The sequence below is a fragment of the Tympanuchus pallidicinctus genome, unplaced genomic scaffold (genome assembly GCF_026119805.1).
Source record: "Tympanuchus pallidicinctus isolate F22 unplaced genomic scaffold, pur_lepc_1.0 scaffold7, whole genome shotgun sequence".
Classification (NCBI taxonomy): Eukaryota; Metazoa; Chordata; class Aves; order Galliformes; family Phasianidae; genus Tympanuchus; species Tympanuchus pallidicinctus.
In genome coordinates, this window is record NW_026294791.1 from 27,994,210 (window position 1) to 28,018,829 (window position 24,620).

Consider the following 24,620-nt stretch of genomic DNA (forward strand, 5'->3'; position numbering starts at 1 on the left):
GCATTTTCTGGAATAATATAAAACATACAATTTTACATACATTGAGGATTACAGATTTACTTGGTAGATAGTATAATGCATAATTCTACCTGTTTAATTGGCAAAAAAATAATATAGAGCATTTTTATACTATTCTAGAGGAACAAGCCCTTTCTTATATCTGTGTTTACAGAATAATATAGTAGATGAAACTGGAAATTTGCCTCAGGTCAATATGTAATTTTGAAACACCATAAGGTTATGCATGTAATTAACTTTCTGCTCTTTTGCTGGTGCTTTTCCCCTGTCTCCTTTCTGTTAATAATGAATAAAACAAAAAATCCTGCCTCAGTTCCATGTTCAGGAAAGTCTTCTGATTTGATTTCTTTAACTTTTAGTTATGCAAACATATTCAATTATTTATCTGCTTATTTCCACAGGAAATCCTAAAGAGATGCAAACCTTGTTTGAAGAGTTATCATGTCAAAAGGAGATGGAGGATCCATCATTAAGAGAATAGAAATAGAACACTAGTTTCCCAGTAATGGGTGAATGGTTTAGGTTACAATTTGAAAGCTTGTTTGCTATTTGAGAAGTTGGATACTACCACTTTTAATACTGTGAGAAAAGAATGCTGCTATAGTACGTGGATGTGACTGTCTGTGGTCAAGTGATTTGCATCCCAAATGTGATTCTGTTCTATCGGTCGAGCAACCTGAATCCCAGTGGCCAGTGTGATAGCCTACCATTTCTACTCAGCCATGAAAATAAATGCTCTCCACCCAAAAATACATTCACTGTCTCTGTGGATGATTTCATGCCCACCAGTGCAGCACTGGTGGGACAGGGAAGAGATGTAGGGATGTTGCAGATGGCAAGGTCTTTGGGAATCTGCTAGCCATCAGCTGGATTCTCTGGCATTAGTCTTCAGACATTCAAAATTACATGCATAACTAAAAACTAATTGATTTTAATGGGAATCTATTTCTGCAGGACTTTGGTTTCTGGGTCTTGAATTTAAGTTCACAGTCAGATGCCTTAAGCCAGTTCATTCACACTGCCTAGTCTAGCTACTTGCTCTTCCTGTGGTCTACTGTGATTGCCCCTTGTCTGAACACTCCATTCTGGAGAGTGACTTGATCCTCTCTAGATCAGAGCCAACATGAGAGTCAAATCCAAGCTGTATGAACAGTCAAGGAGTTTTGTTTGGATTACAGGACAACATGGAAGCATCAGGTAGTAACAACCAGTTCAGTTGGCTGAGAGATCACTTACTAGTAATATTGTTTCCTATCCCCTTGGTTAAGATTGCTATTGACAGAAACCAGGATTGTACTTGTTGGTTTCACATCTAGAACTTTGCTGAATTTTAACATGCAAAACATGCAGACACAGACAAGATTAGATGTAAGTAGCCTATTCTAGCCTCACAGGCTTCTGAAGAGCATGGGATTTGGAGCTTCATAGCAAGGACTTTCATGTCATAGATTGGAGTAGAGAAAAACAAGCAAAAACAACAACAGAACACAAGAACAAAACAAGAACAACCAAGTACAACTCTTGTGGCTTATTATTCTATCCTACTCCACCGTGGGATATCATGCTTCATCGTGTACTGTCAGATAGTTTCTGTATGATATTAATGAGCATTAATATAATGCTCTGACACACAGTGAAATTCTCTTTGTTTCATTTCTATTTCTTTGTAATTTTGGTATTACAGATATCATTCATTCAAAATACACCAAATGCAGTATCCTTACTGCTTATCTTCTTACACATATTTAAAGTTCTGATTCTGACCCAAGCAAAGACATTAATTCAATCATTAAAAAATTAAAATGTTTAGCAACCCTCCCCAGATCTCAAATGAGATCCTGGTCCAAGCTTCAAATAAGAATTCAGTCTGTGTTCTTCAAGTACTTCATTCTAATCATACAATTAATTGTAACTATAACATGTTGTAGGCTCTGTAATCAGATGCTATATGTATACAATGAGACAACTGCAAATACTTTTTACCTTACCTTACTTTTACTTATTAAAAATACAGAACATACATAGTGGTTCCTCAAGACTTCACTAGAGTATGGGCTATGAATTAGATATGGGTCAGAAAATCAGAGCGCACATAATGTCAGCTGCACTTAACAGCCTGTGACTCAAAAACTGGCATTTGGTACTAAATTGGAAATCAGTTGCAGCACATAGAAATAAGTTGTATAGTCATTCTGAATTAAGACACACCCAGGAGGAAATTGTGTTGGTTCATTTTGTTGGTTCTTTGGGAGTAAATATAATGATATAAAGAAAATGAAAAACAGACTACAAAACTAATGGCCATCTTTCCCAATGCCAGTGATGTACTACAAAATATTTCCAATGTGGAATGAGAAGAAGGAGATTAAACTCTCTGCATTGTGTATTATTGATGTTTGTGTGTGTGCTATGAACCTTTATGAAAGCAACATCTGCTCCCATTTGTATGTTAATTTTTTTTGGCATTTAAAATTTGGCTTTTAAAAAAATATTCTCTCTGTTTTCCCTTGGAGTGAGAAACTGAGATATAAAGCAGGTGCTGTACAGAGCTATGAGAGCATCTGATTTAAATTAGAAATAAAATCATCTCAGAGGAGTAACTTCAGTCATCACAGAAAGTGTGTCAAATGCCAAGCTAGAGCATGCTAATAAAATTTGAACTCATACTGCCAGATCAAGTATCTTCATGTATTTCTTGTTTGTATTTTGTTTGTGAGATTACTTTATTATTTCCATTTTCCTTCTAGCGTTCTATATTCCCTCTCAATACAGCCATTTCAAAGGCAAAGGAACCTTCTGATTCTCACATCCTGCACTGCTGATTTCCCCCAAATCTGAGCCATGCTGCTGACTACACTGAAGAGAAAATACATTAGAAAACATTCTGTTTTGTTGATAAAGCCAAAAGTATGCAATGATGTTGCAGGTTTCATTTACAAGGTTCACAAGCATCCAAAGAACACAGATAAATGTGGGTTGAAATTGATCTGCATAGGTCATCTTTCTGTATCAAGTTGCATTTCTGATGCATCCAAAGGTGGAGATCCCACAGTATCTCCAGATGACTGGAGTTTGACCACTAACATGAAGAAATTTTCTTTTTCCCCATTTCTAATTACAATTTTCCATTTTCCAATTTGTGTTCACTGCTTCTTCTTCTATTTCCTTTCGTATCTGGGAATATTCTGATTCTGACCCAAGCGAAGACATTAATTCAATCATTAAAAAAAAAAAAAAAAGTTTACCAACCCTTCCCAGATCTCAAAGCTTCCAATTGGTCCAAGCTTCCAATAAGAATTCAGTCTGTGCTCTTCAAGTACTTCATTCATAATCATACAATTAATTGTAATTATGTATCCCCAGTCATCTGGGGACACTGTGGGATCTCCACCTTTGGATGCATCAGAAATTAAACCTCTTGTCTAAATTTTTCCATTAGGTTGTCTCCTGACTGAGCAAATACAAACTGCAGGCTCTCCTTGCAAAGCATAGTTTTCAACTCACTAATAGCCTTTGTGGGCCACCACTGCAGCAGTCTCACCAAGCATCTCATGAACTACTGAGCCCAGAATTGAGCATTACATTCCAGATGCTATTGAAGGGCTTTATCTGTGTCCTATTCTTTGTCAGGCAGTGTGTGGCAGACACTTAAACCATGCTGCTCTCCCCTATGATACTCACTCTCTTGACTGGATGAGATTTCTCTTTAACTAGTATTTTTTAACAGCTAACACTGTCTGAGATTTCTGAAAGCTTCATTCTTTATTTAATTGGAGGACAAACAGCCAAATCTACAAGCCTCAGGTGCTTCTTCTGTTGTATTGCAGAGTTGTCTCTTCAAACCTCATCACTCCTGTGTTCGTAGCTCCTATGCACAGAGTATCTGTCTAAGAGCCCAAATGTGAGGACAACATTCCAAGATCACAAAGTAAAAAGATTCTGGTTCAAATGGTTTCATGTTATTCCTCATTTAAAAAAAATAAAAATAAAAAAAAAAGTTTTCACACACACAAAAAGGGGGAAATTAGACGTCTTTATAACTCCCAGCATCTTATCGTGGAATGACAAATCATGGAATATCTCAAGTTGTAAGATCCCGTAAGGATCATTGAGTCCAGCTCCTGAAATAACCCTGATGTGATTTATTGTCCACTGGACTGTTATTAAAATGCAATTCCTTGATCTGAGGGTGACAAGGTGGGTTCTCAAGGAACAGTTTTTCCCTACCACAGATAGGCTATGTTGCATGCCAGCAAGACCCTCTTAGTGAGAGTTTTGTAATCTTCTCTTAATTATTTTTAATTAATTTTTTTTTTAGACTTGTTTGTTCTGCTTCATTTCCTTGTGGTTTTTTTTGTTTGTTTGTTTGTTTGTTTGTTTGTTTGTTTGTTTTGGTTTGGTTTGGTTTGGTTGTTTTTAAGTCCTTATGGACACCAGTTTATAAGGTTGCATGTACAGCACTGATTCATAGACATGATTGACCTTCCCTTAAATCAATGCCAACCTGTTTAAATACCATGGTGCAGGGAAAGCCTTCAAAAGTAAGAAGGGCCCAGCTATTTGATTTGAATCCTACTGCTCTCTCCTTCTTCCAGAATTTCATTCTCTAGAATAATAGAGGAACAATGATACAGCTGAAATGGGTGAACAGCAGCAATTATATAAATTAAAAATTATTAGTCTCTATTTTTTCTACAATGGTAGCAACACATTATTCTCTTACGAATTTTAGTAATTTTCTAAATACTCCTTTCATTGATTACTTTGCAATTTAAAGTGCTTATCTAGATAACTTTGTGAATCCTAGGGCCCTAAGAATTGATTTCATCTCAGTTCCCTCCTCTTCTGAATGCAAATCCCAACCTAATTGGGCTAAACTCATACAACACAAAAATGAAGTCTTCAACTGCAAGTGCTGCTGTAATATTCACATTCACACTCTACTGGAAAAAAAAAAAAAAAAAAAAAAAAAAAAAAAAGGTGGATCTCAGAATATCTTCTCTCTCTTTTTAAAAAAATATATTCTTCCACTAACTTCCTTGGAAAGAGATTATACATTCCAAAACAAGGGAGGTGGCATAAAGAAAGACTGACTCTTATATGGAGGACAGAAGTACATCTCTTTTATGAATTTGGCTTATACTAAAAACTCAGCAACTTCATTACTAAATTGTTGTTTTGCACTGGGTAAATCCTCTGCTAGGTAACAAGCTGTCTGAAAGGCCCAGAGATGCCCTAAAATAAAGTCTGGTGGAGTACAGAAGAGCCCAGTCAAATCACAGATATTCTGTGCCTGAAAAAAAAGGACTTAGTATTATCTCTTACCTTTAGGTATTCTCCTGAACAAAATTGGTCCTAGTGCCCAGCAGAGACTGGGAAGCTTTCAGAAAATTGTTCTTTAGATCTGATTTTCACATTGATCTCTTTGTTTATTTATTTATTCTAAGAATTCAAATATTCACCAATTGCTTTTAACTGGCCTTGTACCTTCCCTGTTTCTCTCAGCTACCTGTGAAGAAAATTAAGAAAGCCCCATAGCAAATTTTGCTACTCTCTTTGTTTTAGTCTCAGTACACATATCTAAGTCATTTTATTCTGACAATCTCACATTTATCCAAGTCATGAGATATGTACAGCCTCCTCACAATATAATGAAATATAGTCACCAGAAAAAGAAAGTGGTTCACAATTTGACATCAGTGAAAAAAATGCTATGCTCAACTGATGTCAGTTATAAAAATCTTTGTCAATTGTGTAGAATTCCGTCTGTTTAGGGGATGAAATGCTTGTTAACTTATGTAGGTAGATGTAAATTCATCTATTCCATCCTGTCCTCCTTTAAAATGTTTGAGTTATTCTTCCAAGGCTTTCATCTTGCTTTTAAGACATTGCTGGAAAGTAGTGAGGCAAAACAAAGTAACATATGAAAACAAAGGCTGGGATGGGGACTTGGAAAGAGCATGTCAGGGGCAGTGAAGTCTTTGAGAGCCATCTGGGCCCTGAAAGTCTCTACTGATTTACTGTAACCCCCCTTTTGATTTTATTTTTGCACACATTATGCAAGTATTATGGTGTTAGTATATTGTAAGTATCATAACCTCAATTGGGAGTTTTTCTTATCAGTGATACAGTAGGCTTGAGGGAACAACAACATAAGAAGTTGGGAAAAGTCAATCTAAAAAAGCATTTTCTGGCAGAAGTAAGGTTTTAAAAGTTGAATGTTCTCTAAATAAATAATTCTTGAACTCCTCACCTTTAAAAAAATGGAAACACTTGGGAATCTGTTCTGATTCAAGGACAAAAATCTCATGAAATTTTAGGATTTTCTTCAAAATGTAATTGCACCTATTACAGCCCTGTTAGCTACTATAGCAATAAGGTTACAGATACATTTTATGGATAACCCATTTTTCAGAATTATTTTCTCAGTGAAGTTCTCTTCTGTTAGGCCATTAGATGTTCCTATGATGTTCATTAATAAGAACCTTATCTCAATATTTCTCTTCTCTTCTCCTATAGCAGGGGGGTTGGAACTAGATGATCTTAAGGTCCCTTTCAACCCAAACCATTCTATCAAGCTATGATTCTCTCTTTTCTTCCCTTTAACTTGGTTGTACATCAGGTATTTTGAGCATTGCATTAGTCTTGGTTTAGGGTCTCTGTGGTGAGATTAAAGAGCCATTTCTCTAAGTTCATTTTAACCATAGGTTAAGCAGAGAGATTTGGTTACTTGTTTCTTTATTCTTGCTATTAATTATGGAACTTAACTTTTGTTAATCTTCAGACTTCAAATGTCTGTGATCTAACTAGCCTTGTCTGTTCTGAGTGAGTCAGAACCCTTTAAACTGAAGTTCTGTATTTAATAATTAAGCATCTCTGGATTACAAGATCTCAGCTTGGATGAGACATGGAAACACTACTATTAAATAAAAATGAAGTGAAAATGGTCCCAGTTTTGTAAACTGCTCCTTGCTGCCAATCTGTGTGTGCTTATTGCTGTTTTTCTGTTTAGCATTCTTTGTATGATTAAATGACTGTAAGACTATTTGGACATTTTCACAAGTGCGTATGTAACACTGGCTATCTATTTACTTTTTTAAGTGCTTAGATTCACAATCCACAGAAAGTGAGCATATCACTACTTCTCCCATCCTCCAAACTATCCACGCATCTTGGATAGTTTGTATGTATATGAGTGCATGTGAAACCAGCCAGCTTCTCTGGGCTTGTCATTGTTCAAATATAGAAAGTAAGCAAACTGTTATCCCTGATGTGGTTTTAAGTGCATATTTATGTAAAACCCAGGAATAATTAATTTCTGCTTCTGGTTCCACAATAGAGTATTTTGGGAACAGTCTATAGCACATGCCTTCATATACCAGTCTAAACTCTTATGTTTAGTGATTTCACCTACTTTTTTGCCCCTATGAAAAATTTTATAGCCACAAGAAAAGAAGAAGAAAAAAAAAACGGACATTATTTTTGAATTCAGTTTTCATGGTCAGAAATGGTCAATTAGAAGTTATTTTACAAGCAAATAATTTAGAATTCTCCTCAAATTCCTAGACTAGTCCTTCGCTGCAAGTTATATCCAAGTTATTTTGAAATATGTTTCTGAAAACACAGATACTGGCTTGTCTCCCTTTAGCTGATGTGCCTTTTTTTTATATGGCAACTTCACAGCTATTATATCGATCCACATCATTAATGCAGAACTTATTCTGCAAACATTTTTATTGGCATCTCAATTGTTATTCTTGAGAACACCTAAACGTTGATAATTTTAATGCTATACAGTGAAATGTTGGGTAATTCCTGAGAAAAAATTAGTGGAAATTTGGTTTAGTGAAAGTCACTCATTTTCAAAACAAACTAACTGGCAAAAAAACTCCTCCCCTTTATGCATTACCTACTTTTAATTAAAATGAATCCACTCTGTTTTTAGAAAGAAAATTAGTCAGGCAACGCTCTGAGTTCTTAGTGCTAAGAATAGTGATGAGCAGTTTGTGATCCATATCTTTTTAGAAAATCAACATTTTTCAGGTTGATATAAAAGAAACACTTCAGAGAAAATATGGTTTATCACTTTCACTTCCATCAAAACATATCTGATATTCTTTCTGGTAGATACAGCGTACAGCCACTAGAACTAATGTTGTGTTCTGTTTGTATATATTAAGGTGTCATTTCAGCAGCACCCATTTCCTAACTCCCTTCCAAAGACAGAACACACTAAATCTTATTATTTTTTTTTTTTTACAAAAAGACAAAAGCATTCAACACAGTAGAGACTGGCTCATAATCAGCTTAGAGGACTCATCAAGGTTTCTCATCAGTGTACAAAATTCAGAGAACATTTTCATGTTTTCTTGGTTAACCACTGAAATTATTATGCACGGCCTGAACACCTTCAGGAATACATTCAGGGGTTGTTACACCTATTAACTGCAATAGGTGTGTTACAAATGGCCAGCTGGAAATGCACAGTTCATTCACACTGCACACCATGATCATCAGTTATCTCTACACTAGTTTACTGTGGCAGGCCACTGTTCTTTTGGCTGGTGATATTGGTCAGAGAGAGCTTGAAACACTGGCAGCTCTAGTTTTTTGGTGGGTAGCATCAAAGCACAAGCTTCTGTGAGACATCAGGAGCTGTAGTTTTCCATATGTAATTCCAGTGAATAATCTGTGAGCTCATTGTCTGGCAAAACAGTTCTGCTATTATGATTGCAGCCAGGTAAGCTAATTTAGCATGCTGGAAAATGAACAAGTCAAAGTTCCTTCTAACTATTATTTCAAGGACAGCATCAGACTACTTCCATCATCGAAGTCAGAGGTCTGGCATCTTCAAGAATATTTATCCTTCCTTTAGTCAGGAAGTACACATTGCACAATGTAAATCAATACCTATTCATGGACCACTCACTACCTTCACCGCAAAACCTCCAAATATGGGAAAAGCTTTTTGATGTTCTGACTTGTAGCTGAGAGCTCATTATTGAACCTTGCTAGTTTATATTTTTAGACCCTGCAATATTTGCTGTTAATTGTATTCTCTTGCTCAGCGAGGGGTATTCATGTGCCTTTCTAACATAGCCTTTCTAACATTGCACTGAAAAAGGAGCTGAGTAACGATTAGGGAGGATTCCAACTGTACTTGTATCTCGCCATGTCTTTATGCTTTGTCATGTCCTCTACAATGTCTAATCTAGGGATTAAAATGCTTTTTGTAGAAGCAGAATTTACACAAAACGACAAAATACTATATTCTTAATTGTTGATTATGAATTCAAATTCAAAATAAATGGAACAAGTCTTTGGATGATGTTTTCTAGGGGTTGTGGATTTGCTAAAAATTCTTTCAAATCAGTCCTTCATTGCTCCTAAAAAAGATGACTTGCAGTGTTGCCAAAGAAGAAAATTGTTGAGTGTAAAACGGCTGATATACTTCTACAGCATTATACTGCAGATCCTGGGCTGCTCTACCTTATCTAGACTGCTGAGGTGTTTGAGTACTAATGGAAAGTATCCATTAATTGTGAAATCTGCTTCAGAGCCATGTGCTCTAGAAGTAGCAACTTATTTCATTTTAATTGACTTCGGTGTTTGATCTGTTAAAAGTCATATTTTCCAAATTTAATCTACTGCCCTGAGAGCTAAAAGTGCATTCTAAACCAAAAGGATGTCTGGATTGTTCTGTATAAAGCAGAAGGCTCTCAATTAAAAAGCGTGAAGTATTTGAGACTAACAATAAAACCATAAGCTTTGATAACACAGATGTATCTCAGGGAGAAGGATATACATAAACCCAATATAAAAATGCACCAGTGTCATGGCAAGGTAAATGGGGTATTTAAGAAAGAGTATAATTGCTATGTAGCAACTTTTAAGAGAGAGCAATAAGAAAAATGTGAAAGAAAAGCCTGAAGCCATCAAGATCAGTGCAGAAGAAGGGAATTAGGAGTTCCAAGAGAGGAGCAGAAGTTCCCTGCAACCAAGGAGAGGCCCATGGGTGAAGCAGGCTGTCCTGCATCCCACTGAGGACCTTGTCAGAGCAGGTATCTACTTTGCAGCCCAAAGGGGAGCTCAGGCAGGTAGAAATTACAGTACATGGGGGGGCTCATCCTGGAGCTGAGTGCTTCTGAAGGGCTGTGGCTCGTGAAGTAGATCCATGCTAGAGCAGAGAAAAACTGAGGAGGAAGAAAAGGCAGAAAATAGTTACTATGAACTGACCATCACCTCATCAGGAAAGGATGAGTGATGTTGAGCATGGGAGGAAGAGGGGTTGGGGGAAGGTGTATTTACCATTCTATTCCAATTTTAATTGGCAAGAAATTAAATTAATTGATAAAGAATCATAGAACAGCTTGACTTGGGAAACACATTAAATAACATGTAGTTCTAATTCCCTTGCCATGGACAGGGTTTCCACCCACCAGACAAGGCTGCACAAAACCCTCCCCTTCCAATCTAGCCTCAGGTACCTACAGGGATGGGAAATCCACAGTTTCTCTAGGTAATTAGGGAGTGACCTCTTTATCTTAGCCACAAGCAGCTGGGTGGGCAGCCAGTTAAGGTCAACCCACCATCATCTTCCATTTTCTTTTTCTAAGAAGTGACAAAGTTTAACCTAGCTAAAACACTGAGCTATTGGTTGGTATTACACATCTGCCAATTGCTGTGTGTAGTTTGTGCTTTTTTCCTCATTTTCCTGTGATGAGCCTTGATTATGCTACCATCACGTAAGGCTGAGTCACCTGCAGAAGGGATTTGGTAGTGTTTGTTTTTGTTATCTTATTTTTAATTGTTACCTGTGTTACATAGCTACTGTTAGCTGGGCAATGTCACCCATCACTTAATCTCTTTCCGTGAGTAACCTAGCTTGAAAGGCCTCCGTTTATTTAAAGTAAATTCTAAGAAAATATAAGGGTTGTGTATATTTTTATGTAAGATAGCGTTTTAATACAGAAAATAAAACAATGAGAAAGGGAGAATTATAGGTTGTCTTTGTTCTCAAAATGCTGTTATTTTTAAATGCTATCCATCTCTGATTTTTTACACCCATCAATGCTGCAAGATGCAAATTGTCGATGATATGGTTTCATATATATATTCATTTATAACCCTTCTGTTTGTTTTGATCTGAATTTTCTCATTTTTATGATGTTTTTAATTTATACATGTCATTTCAGAATAGCTCAAATAAATTGTTCCAGAGATGATTCTGTAGCATGAATTTTAAACTTCCATAATATTGTACAGTTCACAGCATGCTCCCCCTCAGTTTGTAGTATAGAAACTGTGGCCCATCAGCAATGTTTTTTAATAGTAATTTCTATAAAACATCTGAGTAATTTTTTTGAAGCTCATTTAATGAAATACACAGATTTCTGAGGCCATTACCTTTGAATGAATCCGCTTCATTCATCTGTGGTTGAACTGACCATGAAGAAATAACATTCAGCCTTCCAAACTTATCTTTTCCTGTGAGCTGTTGGTCATAATTTTTAGTTATTTTCATTTTTTATTTTTACAGAGTAGTTTAAGTCAATGTCTTTATGACCTAAATTAACACTGTACTTGCTTGTATATCACCCATGCACTTTTCCAAGTGCTAATAGATACTCTCTTAACTGCCCTCTGTTTCCATCTCAGTTATAAACAAGACTGTTTTTGCTGCAGTATTGAGCAAAGTATTTAAATTAAAGGAGATTGCTAAGAAATCAATCTGTAAGCTGTCTGATGTTCTTTGCTAGATTTTACTTACCAGTTGATGCTTCCAATCCTCCTCTAATGTCAATGAATGACACTGTGTAGCATCCTTAAAAGGTGCTCTATACCTTCATCTATACCTTCATCTCAAGATAGATTAATCAAGAAGATTATTAATTTTAATTAGTTTAGCTGTCCACTCAAAAGGTTTTCTTTCTGAGCCCTTCTTTTTATTTCTAGGAGAAAATAAAAAAAAAAAAAAAAAAAAAAAAAAAAAAAAGAGAGAGAACCAACTTTGCATTTTAATTATGTCCATAACACACAATTTCAATTTTCTGGTCTTTTTTTCCTTCCCTTAGATTTAATGAGCAAGTAGAGAATTGTCATAGCTTACAGTTCAGCTCCTACATTCAAAATGAATACACTTCACTGGATGAAATTACATTTGAGATTTGCTGTCATTGCCATGAGTTCCAGTTTCTGACTAGAAATCAAAATACAAAAATTTGCAAGAATAACAGTGCAATAATTCTGTGATAATGCTGATCAGTATGGAATGTGGTATTGCTAACTTTCGACACATTCCACTCATCATGATTCCTACAGTACCTTTCCACTGTCATCACTGCCTTGACCTGAATGCTAGTCCTGTATATTCTTGAAGGGAATGGTCCACTCTACTTGTTTATGGCTAGCTCAACAGAGAGTGTTCTAAATAGGACTTTGTCCTTCAGAACAGCTAAACAGACAAGGGCATCATTGTAATTCTTATTTTTCCATATACTAAAACAATGAAATATCTTTCATTTTAACACAATCTATGTCTGTGTATATCATAACCAAATAGCAGTGACTAATCCATAAAACCAGGTGTATTTTCCCTTGCCAAAGCCTATTTGCTCATAAATACCCTAGAAAGTCAAACAAAGATGGAACACGTTTCTACATCAAATAAAGTTCATTGCTTCCTTCTTAAATGCAATTTCCAGCAAGAAGAGACACTGAGATTTTTTCCAGACTCTCCTGTACTTTCATGTTTGTCATAGCAAAATGTTTCCAAGATGTCACCACTTTTTGTCTCAACAGCCATTTTTGCTATGGGTGCCAACCATATGCCGGAAAAATCTGCATCACTGCAAGAGATACATGTGTGTATCTCATTTTATTGGTGGGAGTGCTGTGGGTTTTTTTGTTTCATTTTAAATTGTTAGCAGGACAGATTTTTATGAAATATATTTTACTTCTATGTGTAGTGAATACCTCTCCCTATCATTTTCCCTTCCTTCCATCCTTAATTCTATGTTGGTTTCATATTCAAGGTATTTAGTGTTTCACACATTAGAAATCTGTTCAGCTATTTGTGATGATACAAATCTATCATCTTCCATTAGATGTCAGTTCACTTAAGAGAAAGGAAACAAATGAATGTGGGCATCTAGCTCTTCTGTAGCAATCACATAACAGAAGCTACAACTCATGAAATCAAATGATACTGCTGTGCATTGATATTCAGTACAGGTGATAGTGTGCTATATTTCTCAAGTCTGACATCTAACTTTATTTAAGGAATATTTAAGGAAATATTTAAGTCATATTTAAGGAAAACAATGTCTATTAAATTTTTTAACTTGAAACATCTTCCAATATTCGCCAACATAAGCTCCTCTTTCCATTCGCCTTTTTTGGCAAGTATTAAAAAAAGTAGTTAGGGAGCACTATTATTTTGAATAAGAACAAACTCCCAGAACACTATTGCCTCACTGAAGAAGCCTACAGATCTACTTCTAATAAGTCAAGAAATCATTTTACATGCAGAGAGCCAGGAAAGATCTTGTTATATCTTGAAAGAAGAATCATTAAATTGAAGGTAAGAATTTTCGAACGTCAATGTATTCAATGTAAATTTTCATTCTTTTCATAAACTTTATCAAAAGGATGAACTAATGGTGGCTCATCTTGTGTGTTAGGGAAAAAAATCCATTGTCTCCCATAAGTGGAGTAAGAACAATAATAATGTGAAAGATTATTTTGACCTTTTCAATATTCGTAATTTTGTCTGAGTGATCATACATTTTCTGCTTGAAAACTTATAATCGGTGATTATGACTCATAGTAAAATATACCAGGCTTTTATTTGTGAGAAAAAATATTAAATATGTTAATAATACTGAGCTCTGTTGACATATGACCAATGTTTCAGATTTTACTCACTCTCTGTGAGTCTTGCATATTTTTTCTACTTTTGGAGACTGACCCTGTCAAGGTCTGACCATTCCGCATTGTTCAGTAAGACTCTTGGGTAGGCATTTAAATCTGTCCTAATACATTCTAATAAGACATGAATAACTACATTTGATCATGGCAATCAATTAATCAATTAATTCAGACAGTAGAATCTTTGAAAATAAAAATAAATAAAAAATTCCAAGTTAAGCATTCTTGAAAAATAAAGGGAGGGATGAGAAAAATCTGTTAAACTGTGATGCCTTAGTAGGCTGGAGACTCTCAAGTATGAGCTATAACTGTGGACACAATAACATTAGCATGCTAAGATGAGAAGAATTAAATCCTAATTGCAAAGTATAAGAGTACTGAATTTAAAATAATCTTCTGTTGCAGTAGCAGCCCCTAGTTTTCCTCATGCGTAAGGCATACAAATCTTCATGCAATTTGCAAGGAATATGAGTGTAATTGTCATTATTATAACACTGTCTACTTACTATAATAATTGCTACCATGTTTTAACACATACACATGGATTTCACAAATAGAAAAACATACGGAGAGATGAAGTGTAAAGAAAATCTGTGAGCAAGAATCTCTTTCCATCCCCACCCCTTCCCCAGCAGGGCTGCCTTACACTTTGCACTGCTGGAGCAAATCATCTGTGGGAAAACTGATGGCCGTCCTGGGTCAAACCTGAAGACCTACAGCACTAGTCTACTTACCAGCAGCATTCCAACAGTAGTTGTACAGCTATGAATTTTACTGTTTGACTGATAATGAGAGAAATTGTAACAGTGAAATGAATAGCATTGCAGCCTGTCCAAGTTTTAAAGCTGGAATAAAAAAGACTTTACTGAACAGTTGTGTTTCTATACTAAAGAAAATACATTCTGTTCAGAACATGTTGCAAAGGTATTCTGTTCCTATTTTAGTTGTCTTACAGATTGCAGGCAAACCCCATTTTCTTGAAAATGGAGTTACACAGCATGTTTTTTTTCCCCCCTTGCTACTGTCATTCCTCATTTGCACCAGAAATCTTATTTCCATTTCTTTCCACCCAGCAGGGTAGTGTTATTTATTATTTTACTTCCTGCCGATTATTGATTCGACTCCACAGAATAGATTACAGTTGCCAGGTGAGTTATTTTTTCCTCTGGGAACAGAGAAAACCTTTATGAAACGAAAGGGTTTAGTAAGCTTGTCTACCAGTTCTTTCAGTGTCGAGATTCAAGTAAGACCTAGCTGGAAACTTCAGGCTCTTCTTGTTGTGCTTTATTTCTAGCTTATGTGCTGAAAGCTGAGTCAGGAGTGCATTTCATCTGCTAAATGAGCTGAGGCAACGTATATCTTTATTAAAGAATTTCTGATTTGGAGTACTTTATTACCCATCAGAAAATTTTCAGTGCTTAGCATCATTATATTTCAGCAAAAAAAAATCTTTTGTATTTCATTTGGAAGCATGTCTAGATAAACTTTTAACAATAATTTTCATTTTTTTTAAATGATTTTCATTATTTTTTCACTACACTAAAAACAGTGAAGACTGGTAAAAGGCCTTGGAAACTGTAATCATGAGAAAACTGTGCTGTGACTGTGGAGGAGGGCAGATCTTGAGAAAAGGATTCGATATCTAAGGTTAATGCAAAATTCACTTCACTGTGCAGGGATAGGAAGAAAGCTGTGGTTATCAAATGTGCTGATATCACGTATCCAATTTTGTCATACCGATCAGCCATCACGAGCTAATTGAAGTCTGGGTTATGACTTTGGATAGAGTTAAGATTTGAGGGAAGAAGATGTGAAGAACACATTTTCTACTAGATTTTCCTTAGCTAACATTTATTATAAATAAGATGTTATTCTAAATAGTCACTGACTTAAGTTGTATTTTGCTGTAAATGCTGCCACACAGCTGTAATTATAGCTATGATTTTGTAAACTGATCATGACTGGATACTGCAGAGCTCTGAAAATAGAAACAGGTTCATGAGATCAAAGCCTTGGCACATCTTTCAATATATGGATACATAATCACTGGCTGAAATAAAGACTACAGTTTTAAAGGGTTCTGAGCAGTTAGTGAACCCATGTAGAATTATAGAATTATTAAGATTGGGTAAGACCACTAAAATAATCTAGTTCTAAGATAATCTAAAATAATCTAAAATAATCTAAAATAATATAGCCATCAACCCATCACCACCATGCCCACTAAACCATGGCTCTCTGCCATATCTACACATTTCTTGAACACCTCCAGGGTTGGTGACTCTACCACCTCCCAAGGCAGCCTGTGCTGATGCCTCACAACTATTTTGGAGAAGTAATTTTTCCTAATATCCAATTTTCACTGGCTGAATACTTCATTGCTAGATGCTTGTGGATTCTTGAATTAGGAAAACAGTGCTGAAGTCTACATTGTTTTTTTCATTTTTCAGATTTTACTGTTTGCTGTTCACTGTATTGATAAGGTATTTGGTCAGCATGAGAGCAGTAAAATACAGAGAATTTTTTTTATAATGTTGAATGCTGCATGACCATGAAAATTAGGAAGATATTTTATGACAGCCAAATCTGATTTTTCATTATATTCATGTCTATGGGTTCATATTCAATAAATCCCTCAAGGTTTGGATTCTAGAATGGATTTAGGAGATAATCAAACATCTAGTGTAGTTTTGTTGACCTGGAGTATGATACAAAGTAGGATTGAAAGATAGGGCTAGTAAATCTAATGCCTCTGCAGACCAATTTACTTCTATACGCTTCCAGAATTCCTGGGGCAGATAGATTAGTAGAGAGAGAAGTTATACCTCTCAGATTTGGGGAGCTTTGCAATTAGGTTAAAGAAATTCAAAGGTTGACGTTTTATTTCAGGCTTCTGCAAGAGCTTCAGAGTTAGGAAATTACCTGGTATAAACTGAAATATGTGGTTTTTAGTGACCTAAAAGTATAGATGGAGGGTTAGAGAGCTAGCTGGTATTATTTTAAGGCAAAAAGTCACCCTTCATTTTAGATAATCGATAAAAATAAGGCATGTTTTAACTAAAGAAATTATATAGCTATTTTATATACTTGCTGAAAAAACATAAGAGAAAGAAAAAAAGTCTACTGATGATTATGGCCAAATTTTATAATATTTCTACTGTAGCGTGGTGGACATTATCATTCATATTTGGGATCATTCTTTTCCCAGATGCCATCGGGTCCTGACAGATTAGAAATGGGCTGTGTCAAAAAAGAATAATGCTTTCTGTTGCTTCATTTTGTAGGTTAATATTGCTTGAATGTAGTTCTAGGTGGATTAGTATTTGGCAACCTAGCACAGCAGAGAACCATTCTCTACTGAATTACACCTACAGAAAACTGTTTTCAATAAAGAATAGATAGATTCATTGTCACTTAGCAACATTTCCCTTATGTAAAATCACTTTTGGATTTAGATTTGAGCTAGATTTTCAAAATTAGTGTCATCTTATATTTCTATTCTTCTACAGCCTCATAATTAAGAAGTCAGCTGGTGTTTGCATAGGCCAGTAGATCATGCTGTGTTTTAGCCTAGGCCCCTGTTACCTTTCTAAAGTTTTATAGTGAACTTTGTGGTTAGAATTGGTTGAAAATGAAATGTCCAAGAACCCAGTCCATGACTGCATTCTTCATTGCCTGCAGAACAAGGAAAAGGGTAAAGACAAAAAAAAAAAAAAAAGGATTCCTTTTTGTTACCTTCAGCGTGGGGTTCTAACATTGTAACTGGATAGGTGCTAGCATTTGTGAATGTGAAACCTCAGAAGCCCAGCTAGCTTTTGGATTGTCCAGTAGTCATAGAGGTGGAAAGAAGACTACTTGCTGGAGAGGCTTTATATTGTCTGTTTTTTGTTATAATGTAGATCAAGTTACAGCTGGGGTTTGGGAAATCAAAGTTTCAAGAGCTCAGTTTATTACTTTTTTTTGTACTTCCCACCCACTGACTTAGGACGGAGATCTTATTCTGGAAGTGCTGAACTGAAGCCTTTGGGAAATAAGCTTAAATAAGTGAAATTGTTCAATTTTCTTCAATTCCATTTTGTATCGTTGCTAGCAACAGGAAAAAGGCTATTAGAGATGGTGGTTTCTAGTGACATTAAGCCATATGGTGCCTTTTAGTGTTACAGACAACGTGATGATTTTAATTAAGGATAGGATTTGGTATTTAAAATTAGATATTCTACTGGACTGAAATAATAGTCTAGAAATTATGCCAAGAGAATCTTGTGTGGTCTTTTTGTTGAATATAATGAAAGTCAGTGTTCTGATCAGGAACAAGGCTGAAGAACCTAAAGCTACTATAAGACATTACTTTACTGGACTTTGAAGTCTCTGGGTAATCTGGTAAGCAGGAACAGCTTAGCTTTCCTTCCTGAAGGATCTGGTGCCTTCAAATCAGAGTGCCTGGAAATGAAGTCTGGGGAGAAGCTTAGCTAATCTGGGTCACTGATAGATTTTCCTGGTGTGATGTGTTTGACTCTGCTGCAGATAATTTTAACTGCCATACGATCAGAAATTACAGTAAAGGTCTTTTTGATGAACATGTTAATATGAATCACCAGTGTGGGAAAAGGCTTGTGTTTGTTTAGCAATGTCTTACATTTAATTTCTTGTAGTCCATGGGCCACAGAATTACAAAGTAAGGTCAACAGCATTATTTTATAAGCAAAAAATCCTTGCCTGTGCTTTCACCATTCAGCACAGAGACAGGTGAAAACAGTATGTCTTCAAATGAAATTTGTCTATGAATCTGTGAGGCTGTGGAATCTTCTTCTGCATACCTCCTTTTGCACATCTCCAGAAATACTCAAAACTTCCCTGGATGATTTCCTGTGCAATCTACTGCAGGGAACCTGCTGCTTTAGCTGCAGGGTTGGACCAGATGATCTCCAGAGGTCCCTTCCAACCCCTATGATTCTGTGATTATGTGAGAAAGCAGGTACTGAACCTGAGTAACAAGAAGGAATGCGACGGAAGTCTCAAAATGAAAGTCACCTCTGCAACGAGGGAATGGTAGTTTGTGCTGCTCCTTTTTTTTCTCATCTTCTATGTGCAGAAAACCATTTCTCTATCTGATTCACTGACTTGAACTGTGAACTGACAGATCCTCAGTCAGGAAGCACTTGCAGTATGTAGTATCAAGGGAGATACAGGAAAATTTGGTCTTTGGTTCAGATGTCTAGGAGATTCCCTCATAAATACAGTTGTTGCTTTGAAGCACTACTTCCTTTTCTTCTGCTTGTTTAATTTCTTTTGCTGCAGTACTGAATGTTGAGAAATAATAGACACTCCTTAAACTCCCATATGCTCTACCTTAAATCTCCATTCAGCTATTATGCTCATAAAATCATGTACAATGTTATAATGAAATAATTGATCTTTGAATAAAGGACATCAAGATCAAATGAATTGGAAAAAAAAGTAATGTGACCCTTTTCCAAAATTGTGTTTTAATTATTTGAAAATTCATAATCTTGCACAGGATTTTAATTAACAGGTATACACTAAATCTACAATATTTTACTATTTTGTTAAATGAGAGCAAGAAATAGGTACCTTTTCATTCCCAACAAAATAAAGGTTCATAAAATCTATTGCACATTAGAATGAACACTAGCAGTATATCCTGTAAAAACAAAAATTATGAAAGTTTTTTGTAAGTATCAAATTCAAATTCTCTACATCAGCACAACTGTGCTGTCAGTTCTATTCAAAACTTGACATCCACCTGTCAAAAATAAAGCCTTTAAGTAGACAGCATGACCAAGAGACATCTGTCAAAGAGTATGCGGGAGATATATTCCTCAGTAAAATTTGGCCTAGATTAAAATATTTTAAATTACATATGAGGAGACCTTCAGTTTGTTTCTGGTGGCACAACAAGCCAAGCTGCCTTGTCCTTGTTGCACAAGGCACTGGTGGACTTGGAGCTTGAAAAGAATGGAAACGATTTCATTCCGACAATAGGAGAAGGCAGCAAAAGTTACCAAGTATTTCCCAAACTCTCAAAAGTGTTTTCTCTTTGCAGAGTGGAGGGGGGGCAAGGCAAATGTGTAACCCTTTGCATGTTGCAGTTACTCTGCTACTATCATCCCTATTTCCAGAGAGATCGTCTCCAGTGCCAAAGAAGATTCAAGCGCAGTCTTGGAGCTAGGAGGAGACCAGCTTCCTCCTTGCAGGCCTTCCAGTGGGGTTGGCAGGAGGGCCAGCAGAGCAGAAGCCTGCAGCCAGAGATGCAGTCAGGCGCTGCTGCACGGGCGGGCAGTCAGCTCCCTGTCGGCAGCTGCAATGCTGCTCCTGCTGCTGCTGCTGCTGCACATCACAGCAGACGTCCAGCACCAAGCGGTCCTTTTCCACCGGGGCCGAGACCCGATAGCGGAGCTGGGGGTGATGGAGTTGGACGCCGCTACAACTTGCGCCCCAGGAAGCGCTGCCGATGGCAGCAGTAGTGTAGGAGATAGTGTAGAGTCGTAGTTTAGAAAATAAACCTTTAAAATGCTTCTCCCTTGTCCCGTCCTGTTTCTTCGGTCTGACTGAAGGCTACTCTTCCTACACCCAAGAGAGGGGGGGGTGCCTTCAGGGAGCCTTCCATGAGTTTCCCCCATCCCCGCCCCGTGGGTTTTGGCAAAGGTGCCAAACGCGAAGCAGGCACTGTGCGAAGCAAGCCTGATGCACGGAGTGATGGGAGCACGGGGCGTGCAGGTGTGCAGCTGGAGCAGCGCAAAGTGCCTGGTCCCTGTGCCTGCCTGTCCTCTGGGGGGGGGGAGGTGGCTGGGTGGGTGGGTGGGTGCCCCGGTGGCCCAGGGCCAGGAGGTGTGCCGTCCTCGCTGTGCACTTCCTTCTGGCCCGCGTGTACTTGGAGGAAGTATGGCAGCTTCAAGCGGTTCAGTTTCTAGGAGGGCTTCTAGGATGCGGCTCCTGGGCCAATCAGCAGGCTCCTTGGGTTACGCTTGAGGTAGCCCTTATCTTTCCCATTCTTCGTGCTCAACTACTTCTGCCCTTTTAGGAATAAAGCCAATTAGCCCTTTATTCACCGGTGTAACTGGTATGTGCCCCTGTACCAAAGTAAGCGTGGATGCAGGCTCCTTTGACGACCCCCTCTAGCTGGAGAGAACCCACCTCATCAGAGGGAATGCTTTAGACAACATGCATGGCCTTGTGTTACATCGCTGCTACTTGTGGCTTGGTTCACCCGCAGACCCGGTGATGAAGTGCCCGTTGCGTGCATTGGACTCACTTCCAATTGTGTCAGCGAAAGCGGAGCTGCAAAGGGCTGGTATTTGTCTGTGCTAACAGGAGGCTCACGTGCAGAACGTGTTGGAGTGCAATCATTTGTGCTATAGCAAATGCCTGCCTTCCTGGGACAAGGAGTTGGAGCGCAGCGCAGCTTAGTCTGTTTGTGACAGAAGGCGTGTGAGGAGGTTGTGTTGAAGTCTGCCACTGTATCCTTTGCTTACAGAGGAAGGACTCAAACACTTGCGGAGGAGCTTTAAAGAGATACTCTGTCTTCAGTAGAGAAAAAAAAGAGGTGTGAAGTGCATGATCAGGCGCTGGTGGACTTGGAGCTTGAAAAGAATGGAAACGTTTTCATCAAGAAATCAGGAGAAGGGGGCAAATGTTACCTAGTATTTCCCAAACTCTCAAAAGTGTTTTCTCTTTGCAGAGTGGGGGGAGGGGGAACGGTCGTGTAACGTGGGAGCTCTGCAAAGGGAACAAAAGATTGCCGCTCAGAAAACGCCCTCTCCTGTTGCCTGTGCTGCTGGTTTGATGGGGAAAAGCAGGCTCGTGCATTCCCTATTGCATTGGTACATATTCACTGCCAAGGGGTGCAGAGAAATACAGCACTTACAAGCTGGATATCATCCATGTCATTTATTGCTTGCTGTGCTTCCACGTGAAGGAACCTTTGACTCTCTACCTCTTTGAAGGGTTTCTCACTCAATCAGCGCCTAGATATGAGAATTCCTCAGAGGAGCTCTTCTTTCCTCTGATGATCTTTCTGTTGGCCACCTGCTCTTCATGATGTGCTATTGTAAAAACTGGGCAATTTAGAGGGAAGGGAAGGATCTTGGATTACGGGACGGTTGGAGAAATCAAAGAGAAGTGTGTTCACCATGTGCTAATCACCATCTTGGCTTGCTCTGAACCACGGAGTGACCAGTACAAGACAAGACTGTGGTGTCTAAGCATGATTCCTCTTGAATTTTCCCTAAGAGGGGAACACAGGGCAGGAGAAGTACGAATGAATCTCTACAGAAGAAGGGATCGGAGGAATTCCTTCGTCTTTATCACATGTAAGCCATATTTCTCACATTTGCTTCCTGTAGTCAAACACAGAAAACACCTGTTAGGCCATATATTGCTATCTCCATGGCTGTATATGCATGTATGTCTGCCTACGTATTTATATAATACATATATATATAAAGCCAGTGAGGGCATCATTAGAGGAATACTCCTCGGGGAGGAAAATGCAGGTATCTTTTTTAGTGTTGGTTTGGGGAGCATAAATATCTGGGATCCTATTTCCTTCATTAACGTGAATCTGGCTGCCCCATTTTGCCAGCAAACGTTCTGTGCTCTGTGATGCGACTGTGACGCTGTGGATCGTCTCCATGGAGACGTTTGTGAAGGCCCCACTGCCCGGAGCACGGGTGCCATTGCGCTTCCTGCTGCTGGTGGGAGGACAAGCCTTGTTGGCTGTGCGCTTCCTGCTGCTGGTGGGAGGACAAGCCTTGTTGGCTGTGCGTTTCCTGCTGCTGGTGGGAGGACAAGCCTTGCTGGCTGTGCGCTTCCTGCTGCTGGTGGGAGGACAAGCCTTGTTGGCTGTGAGCTTCCTGCTGCTGGTGGGAGGACAAACCTTGCTGGCTGTGCGCTTCCTGCTGCTGGTGGGAGGACAAGCCTTGTTGGCTGTGCGCTTCCTGCTGCTGGTGGGAGGACAAGCCTTGTTGGCTGCACGAGCGGTTGTGGACAGGAATTTCTGCCCAGGTGACAAATTCCGACTTCCAATGGAGACACCTTCCTCAGAAACATCGGGTGTCTCTGTTCCAAGCACCGAGGCGGCAGTCTCGGCATCTGCTGCCCGCCGATTCGGTGCTAAAAGAGCAGCTGCGCATGCTGCCCTTGGACCTCTCCAGGAGGAGAAGGCTTCCCCATTTTCTCCCGGGGAAGTCAGTGCCAAAAGACGATGCCGCCGTCTCTCTGAGCAATGCTGCGGCTATGACAGTGACGTGACAGCGTGCTCCTTTCTCAACACCCTCTGGAAAGTTGTTGAAAATGTTGGCTTCCAGTCCATTCGGTGGGGCGATGAGGGAGACTTCATTGTGATTGAGGAGGCGTTCTTCAGAGCGGAAGTACTGGCCAGAGGAGGAACTCTCCAAGTCTTTGATGTTGGCAACATGAAAGATTTTGTCCGTCGCCTTCATCAGCATGGCTTCTACATCACGGACGCGGATTTGCCAACGTCTGCCCCATGTGCTCAGTTCCTAGCACAGGGAGCATCAATTTCCACTCCGAGCCAGGTACGTAGTCCCTCTAGCTGTGAGATGGCTCTCGGCACAGCGGCATTGGTGGCCAGTCAGTGCAAAGTGAGGTGGCTGACAGCTGGTGACACTTGGCTACTTGTGCTTCTGAGAACCCTCCATTACTCTGCGGCTGGCAAATGAGAGAAATGCAAGCAGGGGTGGTTGTTACAAGGGCTGCTCTGCACGTAGTGCCTCCTCGTTTATGTTGGCCCACGAGAGGTGGCAGCACAGGGGCAGTGTGACAGAATGGCACGGGACGTGGCTGTGCGTATGAAAGAAAGGTGTGCAACTGAATTCTTTCGTGTGGAAACGGCCCCTGAGAGTCCGCTCCGACGGTCTCTTGGGATTCCAATTCCTATGTCTTGTATCTTTGTTTTCCCAGTCTTGAAATGGTGGTGACTAACTCTTCCTCTTTGCATGTTGCAGTTACTCTGCTACTATCATCCCTATTTCCAGAGAGATCGTCTCCAGTGCCAAAGAAGATTCAAGCGCAGTCTTGGAGCTAGGAGGAGACCAGCTTCCTCCTTGCAGGCCTTCCAGTGGGGTTGGCAGGAGGGCCAGCAGAGCAGAAGCCTGCAGCCAGAGATGCAGTCAGGCGCTGCTGCACGGGCGGGCAGTCAGCTCCCTGTCGGCAGCTGCAATGCTGCTCCTGCTGCTGCTGCTGCTGCACATCACAGCAGACGTCCAGCACCAAGCGGTCCTTTTCCACCGGGGCCGAGACCCGATAGCGGAGCTGGGGGTGATGGAGTTGGACGCCGCTACAACTTGCGCCCCAGGAAGCGCTGCCGATGGCAGCAGTAGTGTAGGAGATAGTGTAGAGTCGTAGTTTAGAAAATAAACCTTTAAAATGCTTCTCCCTTGTCCCGTCCTGTTTCTTCGGTCTGACTGAAGGCTACTCTTCCTACACCCAAGAGAGGGGGGGGTGCCTTCAGGGAGCCTTCCATGAGTTTCCCCCATCCCCGCCCCGTGGGTTTTGGCAAAGGTGCCAAACGCGAAGCAGGCACTGTGCGAAGCAAGCCTGATGCACGGAGTGATGGGAGCACGGGGCGTGCAGGTGTGCAGCTGGAGCAGCGCAAAGTGCCTGGTCCCTGTGCCTGCCTGTCCTCTGGGGGG

The 24,620-nt window shown here is 39.2% G+C and overlaps 1 protein-coding gene across 1 annotated transcript; it reads left to right on the plus strand.

Annotated features, from left to right (window-relative positions):
* The first annotated feature begins 22,991 nt into the window (after window positions 1-22,991).
* Window positions 22,992-24,361, plus strand: LOC128072180 (heat shock transcription factor, Y-linked-like). The gene is made up of 2 exons (XM_052665708.1): window positions 22,992-23,504; window positions 23,934-24,361. Exons 1-2 carry the CDS (start codon window positions 22,992-22,994, stop codon window positions 24,306-24,308), a joined length of 888 nt encoding a protein of 295 aa, XP_052521668.1. The 3' UTR covers window positions 24,309-24,361.
* The last annotated feature ends 259 nt before the right edge of the window (window positions 24,362-24,620 follow it).